General features: G+C 52.8%; 1 protein-coding gene across 6 annotated transcripts in view; it reads left to right on the top strand.

Moving 5' to 3' along the window:
• Nucleotides 1–5,079, top strand: part of MYADM (myeloid associated differentiation marker) — a 9,189-nt gene extending 4,110 nt beyond the window's left edge. For all 6 annotated transcript variants that reach the window (XM_032271160.1, XM_032271159.1, XM_032271164.1 and 3 more), the window contains one exon: nt 3,021–5,079. In XM_032271160.1, the coding sequence (XP_032127051.1) occupies nt 3,023–3,991 (969 nt within the window). In that variant the 5' untranslated portion in view covers nt 3,021–3,022 and the 3' untranslated portion in view covers nt 3,992–5,079. The remainder of the gene's footprint in view (nt 1–3,020) is intronic.
• The last annotated feature ends 1,432 nt before the right edge of the window (nt 5,080–6,511 follow it).

Here is a 6,511-nt window from a genome sequence, read left to right as displayed (position 1 = left end):
CTGGACTCCTGGGTCCGAGGGAGGAGGGGCTGGGGGCTGGACTCCTAGTTCCCGGGAGAAGGATCGGGAAGCTTGGGCTCCAAGGAATAGGCTCCAGACACTGAGGTGTCTATCATATTAAGGGTGAGAAGTGAGTTGCCCTGGCTTTCTGGCCTCAGGGAGCTGCTGTCCTGGGACAGGGGAAGAGGTTAGGCCTCTGCTGCTGCCTGCAGTGCCTGGCGCTGAAAGGAGGAAGTCACTTCCCTGTGGCTGAGAGAGGCCTCTGGTTTAGTGGTGTGGCGGAGAGATAAGACAGTTTCCAGCCTAAAGAGAGAACTGGGCACCTGGTTTCTGAGAGACCAGCACTGGATTCATGGGGGTCATTGGACAAGGAGGTGAAAGCTGTAGGTTTCCCAGGGACAAAAGAAGGAAGTTGGTTTCCTAGAGTCTGGGGCATCTGGGATGCTTCAGGCTGAGGGCCCAGGGCCAGAGGTCTGAGCCCTTCTAACAGGACGGTGAGGGCCGGGCGTGGTAACTCAGGCCTGTAATCCCAGCACTTTGGGAGGCCGAGGTGGGCGGATCACTTGAGATCAGGAGTTTGAGACCAGCCTGGCCAACATGATAAAACCCCGTCTCTACTAAAAATACAAACATTAGCCAGGCATCGTCGTGGGCACCTGCAATCCCGGCTACTCGGGAGGCCGAGGCAGATCACTTGAATCCAGGAGGCAGAGGTTGCAGTGAGCCAAGATCGCACCATTGCACTCCAGCCTAGGTGGTAGAGCAACTCTGTCTCTAAAATAAAATAAAATAAAAACAGGACCGTGAGGCCTAGAGAGTTCAGGGGAAGGGCCTGGGGTTCCTACTGAACAGTTGGGGATCAGGGAGCTGAGTTTCCCAGAAGCTGTGGGGCCAGCTGGCTGGGTTTTAGGGGAGAAGGTGGAGGTGGATGGACTCTGCCGGACTGGGGAGGGGGAGGCTGAAACGAAGCTTTTTTGGGTTGCAGTACTCCAGACCTAAACCTCAGGTGGGAGTTAGACGGCGAGTGAAGGTTCCTGATCTCTGAGGTGGGGGTGGGGGGGGCTGCTGAGAGTTTAGGCTCCTTGCCAGAAGGGAGGGATCTCCTGGTTGTCCACAGCTAGGATCTCTCTAAGAAGAGATCCTTTATTGGGAGGTCGGGAGATCTGATTAGATGAGGGTCCCTAAGTGAAGCCTGGGGAGGTTGGGCTGTTTAGAGGGTGGAGCCGTCTAGGTCACTGTTACATGGAAGAAGGAAGTTTGCTCACAGGGTCCGTGTCTCTGGTGCAGAACTGAATACTCAGAGAAAGTTGAGAGGTGGGGTTTTCAGAGCCTGTGGAAGACAAGCCTTTTGTCGTGACACTTGGGTTGTGGCAGAAGGCAGAAGGAGGATGTTTTATTTTTTATTTTATTTTATTTTATTTTATTTTATATTTTTTGGAGAAGGAATCTGGGTCTGTCGCCCAGGCTGGAGTGCAGTGGTGTGATCTTGGCTCTCTGCAACCTCTGCGTCCCGGATTCAAGTGATTCTTCTGTCTCCCGAGTAGCTGTGATTACAAGTGCAACACCACCACGCCTGGCTAACTTTTGCATTTTTAGTAGGGATGGGGTTTTGCCAGGCTGGTCTCGAACTCCTGACCTCAAGTGATCAGCCACCTTGGCCTCCCAAAGTGCTGTGATTACAGGCGTGAGCCAATGCATCCGGCCTATTTGTAATTAAAAAAATGTTTTTTTTTGAGTCAGGATCTTACTGTGTCTCCCAAGCTGGAGTGCAGTGGTGCAGTCACAGCTCACTGCAGCCTCAACCTCCCAGGCTCACGAAGTCCTCCCACCTCAGTCTCCCAGGTAGCTGGGACCACACACACATCCCCCCCCACCATGCCCAGCTAATTTTTAATTTTTAAATTTTTTTGTTTTTTTGTGTGTGTAAATGAGGTCTCCCAAGGTTGCCCAGGCTGGTTTCAAACTGCTGAGCTCAAGCAATCCTCCTGCCTGAGCCTCCTAGAGTGCTGGGATTACAGGCATGAGCCACACCCAAGCCTGGCCAGAGGGATGGTGCGATAGACAGTGTTACATGGCCGTGTTACTGAGTCCCTGGGGGAATGAGAGAAAGAGGGAAGCACGGTATCTGGAGTGGGAGGCACAAAAATGTCGTTCTACAATAGTTAGGACCCGAAAGAGAGAAGAGTCTCTTGGGAAGGAGAAAAATAGGGGCCTAGATTCCTGGGTTCTGATACAGGGAGGGGAGGAGAGAGCCTAGAAACAGAGGGGACGGGCTCATCCCTGTTTGCCCAGGACTGTCCCCATTTGAAAACCCAAGGCTGGGCTCAGTGGCTCACACCTGTAATCCCAGCACTTTGGGAGGCCAAGACTGGCAGATCACCTGAGGTCGGGAGTTCAGGACTAGCCTGGCCAACCTGGTAAAACCCCGTTTCTACTAAAAATAAAAATTAATTGGGTGTGATGGCATGTGCCTGTAATCCCAGCTGCTCAGAGGCTGAGGCAGGAGAACTGCTTGAACCTGAGCAGCAGAGGCTACTGTGAGCCAAGATCGTGCCAGTGCACTACAGCCTGGGAGACTCTGTCTCAAAAACAAACAAACTGGGTGTGGGGGCTCACACCTATAATCCCAGCATATGGGAGGCCGAGGCGGCTGGATCGCCTGAGCTCAGGAGTTTGAGACCAGCCTGGCAAACATAGTGAAACCCTGTCTCTACTAAAAATACAAAATATTGCTGGGCATGGTGGCGGGCGCCTGTAATCCCAGCTACTCAGGAGGCTGAGGCAGGAGAATCGCTTGAACCCGAGAGGTGGAGGTTGCAGTGAGCCAAGATCGCGCCAGCCTGGGCAATGAGCGAAACTCCAGTTGGAGAAGAAAAAAAAAAGACAACCCAAAGCCCACCTCTTGGGAACTCTCTAACTAGAGCTCATATTAATTTCTCCCTGGGGCACGTAACTGCTAGGGGACCTGGATTATTAGGTCTGTCACCTTATAAGGCTACTGTCTTTCCCCCTTTTTGCAGCCATGCCAGTGACGGTTACCCGCACAACTGTCACGACCACCATGACAACATCCTCGGGCCTGGGGTCCCCCACCATCGTGGGGTCCCCTCGAGCCCTAACTCAGCCCCTGGGTCTCCTTCGCCTGCTGCAGCTGGTGTCCACCTGCGTGGCCTTCTCTCTGGTGGCCAGCGTGGGCGCCTGGACGGGGTTCATGGGTAACTGGTCCATGTTCACCTGGTGCTTCTGCTTCTCCGTGACTCTGATCATCCTCATCGTGGAGCTGTGCGGGCTCCAGGCCCGCTTCCCCCTGTCTTGGCGCAACTTCCCCATCACCTTCGCCTGCTATGCAGCCCTCTTCTGCCTCTCAGCCTCCATCATCTACCCCACCACCTATGTCCAGTTCATGTCCCATGGCCGTTCCCGGGACCACGCCATCGCCGCCACCTTCTTCTCCTGCGTCGCCTGCGTGGCTTATGCCACCGAAGTGGCCTGGACCCGGGCACGGCCCGGCGAGATCACAGGCTACATGGCCACCGTGCCAGGGCTGCTGAAGGTGCTGGAGACCTTCGTGGCCTGCATCATCTTTGTCTTCATCAGCAGCGCCCACCTGTACCAGCACCAACCTGCCCTGGAGTGGTGCGTGGCGGTCTATGCCATCTGCTTCATCCTGGCAGCCGTCGCCATCCTGCTGAACCTGGGAGAGTGCACCAACGTGCTGCCCATCCCCTTCCCCAGTTTCCTGTCGGGGCTGGCCTTGCTGTCTGTCCTCCTCTACGCCACTGCCCTCGTCCTCTGGCCACTCTACCAGTTCGACGAGAAGTATGGCGGCCAGCCCCGGCGCGCGAGAGATGTGAGCTGTGGCAACCGACACAACTACTACGTGTGTGACTGGGACCGCCGGCTGGCTGTGGCCATCCTGACGGCCATCAACCTACTGGCGTATGTGGCCGACCTGGTGTACTCTGCCCACCTGGTTTTTGTCAAGGTTTAAGACTCTCTCCCAAGAGGCTCCCATTCTCTCTCCAGACCTCTTCGTTCTTCTTGTCTGAGTTTTCTTTATTGAGGACTTCTTTACTGTTTTCCAGTGTCCCCTCCCTGCCCTTTCCCTTCCAGTTCATCAAACTCTAAGCAGTTCTTGGATGCATCTTCCCTTTCCTCTCGCTGTTGCTCTGCTGCCCACATCCTGTTTCATCCCTGAGATGTTTCTCTTTTTCTGTTCTTTTTTTTTAAAGACAGAGTCTCACTGTGTGGCCCAGGCTGGAGCACAGTGGCACGATCTCCGCTCACTGCAACCTTGTCCTCCTGGGTTAAGGCAGTTCTCCTGCCTCAGCCTTCCAAGCAGCTGGGAGGACAAGCATGAGCCGCCGTGCCCAGCCTGTTCTCTTTTCCACTGTTTTTTTCTCATCTCTTTGCCGGGTTTCCTGTTGGCTTTCTCATCTGTTTCCCAACCACCTTCTCCTGTGTCCTCGGGAGCCCTGGGACTTCTTTCTCTCCCTGCCCCCACCCACCTCCAAAGGTGCTGAGCTCCACACATCCACACCCCTTGCAGCCATCCATGCCACAGCCTCCCAAGGGGCCCCATTGCCAAAGCATGCCTGCCCGCCCCGCTGTGCCTTAGTGTGTACGTGTGTGTGTGTGTGTTTGTGTGTGTTTGGGGGGTGGGGGGTGGGTAGCTGGGGATTGGGCCCCCTTTCTCCTAGTGGAGGAGGGTGTGCAGTGAACCTCCCCTTTAAATTAAATATATATATATATATCTGAAGGTAATTTCCAATGGGCGGGAGGCTTTAAGCACATACCCTGGGTCCCTAGGCCCCGTCTGGTACTCAGCCTTGCCAGAGATTGGCTCCAGAATTTTTGCCAGGCTTACAGAACACCCACTGCCTAGAGGCCATCTTAAAAGAAGCGAGGGCTGGATGCCTTTCGTCCCAACTATTCTCTGTGGTATCAAAAAAAAGGAGTTGGGGCCAGGCATGGTGGCTCATGCACGTAATCCCAGCACTTTGGGAGTCCAAGGCAGGTGGTCACCTGAGGTCGGGAGTTCAAGACCAGCCTGGCCAACATGGTGAAACCGCATCTCTACTAAAAATACAAAAACTTAGCCAGGCGTGGTGGCGCATGCCTTTAATCCCAATTACTCGGGAGGCTGAGGCAGGAGACTCCCTTGAACTCAGGATGTGGAAGCTGCAGTAAGTCGAGATGGTGCCACTGTAGTCCAGCCTGGGTGACAGAGCAAAACTGTCTCAAAAAAGAGTTAGACAAAGAACCACAGGATGTTGAAGACAACTGTTTGAAGTATTTGTGAGGGACAGTGATGTGACCCTCCGTGTTAAAAATAATGTGTCCTGCTTTGGCAGAGAGGAGAAGAAAATGGCCACTGCCCGCCTTCAAGGCAAAATCAGCCTTATTGGTTTTGTTTTGTTTTTTTTCTTTTCTTTTTCCTGGTCATGGGGGAAAAATTTACGGAGTGGTTTTTAAACAGGGAAGTTTCTTTTCAGCTGTTGTCTTTTGACGGTGGGGGGGAGGGTGGGGCTTGCTGCTGTCCTAGCTGGAGGGATGGCTTTGCTTGAATGTGTGGTACGCACACACGGGTGTTTCTGTGTGCTAGTTGCTTCTTGCTGCTGCTGCCTGCTTGTCTGGGACTCACATGCATAACATATATATATAAATGTATAAATATATATTTTATTTTTTTTTAATTCCCTGGAGCTTTTGGTTCCCATCAGCTCTTGCTGTTAATCATAGAAGCCTTGTTCCTTCACCCATTCCCCTATCCATCACGTTCTTTTTCTTTAAATGTCAATATAAAGATACAAGAAGGACTTGTGCTTTATTAACTGGGAGGGCTGCTGGGCATGGTGGCTTTCGCCTGTAATCCCAGCAATTTGGGGGGCCGAGGTGGGAGTATCACGTGAGACCAGGTGTTTGAGACTAGCCTGGCCAACATGGTGAAATTCCGTCTCTACCAAAAAAATAAATAAATGGGTAGGTCTTTCGGAGAGGGGCAAGGGCCAGATTCTTGTGTCTAGTGGGAGAATAGGGTTGGAGCCAGGATAACCTTGGCCTCATCAGAAGATCCTAGCTGAGTCTGGGTCTTCTAAATGACTTACTCAAACCAGGAAGGTTGAGTGGGAGAGAAATGAACTAGTTTCTCCCTCCTTGGAGTCAGTGCCCTGAGCACCTCATAAATACAATGTCCCAATTTGAGTCAAGGAGTTTTCCTCCCAAATCACCTCTTCCTCCCAGGCTCCCCATTCTCTGGGCTGAGAGCCAAGCACATCATCTTACCTTCTCCCATCTCCTAGTCCCTCATCAAACAGTATTCTTCCTCCTAAATACCATTTCTACCACCCTCTTCTCTAGGTTCCTGGCCCAGCTCAAATTTCCATTTTTTTTTTTTTTCGAGATGGAGTTTCACTCTTGTTGCCCAGGTTGGATGGAGTGCAACGGCGCAATCTCAGCCCACTGCAACCTTCGCCTCCCAAGTTCAAGCGATTCTCCTACCTCAGCTTCC

The sequence above is a fragment of the Sapajus apella genome, unplaced genomic scaffold, assembly GCF_009761245.1.
Source record: "Sapajus apella isolate SASKATOON/1434 unplaced genomic scaffold, GSC_monkey_1.0 scaffold224, whole genome shotgun sequence".
Lineage (NCBI taxonomy): Eukaryota > Metazoa > Chordata > Mammalia > Primates > Cebidae > Sapajus > Sapajus apella.
This window is presented reverse-complemented; position numbering and strand designations above follow the sequence as displayed.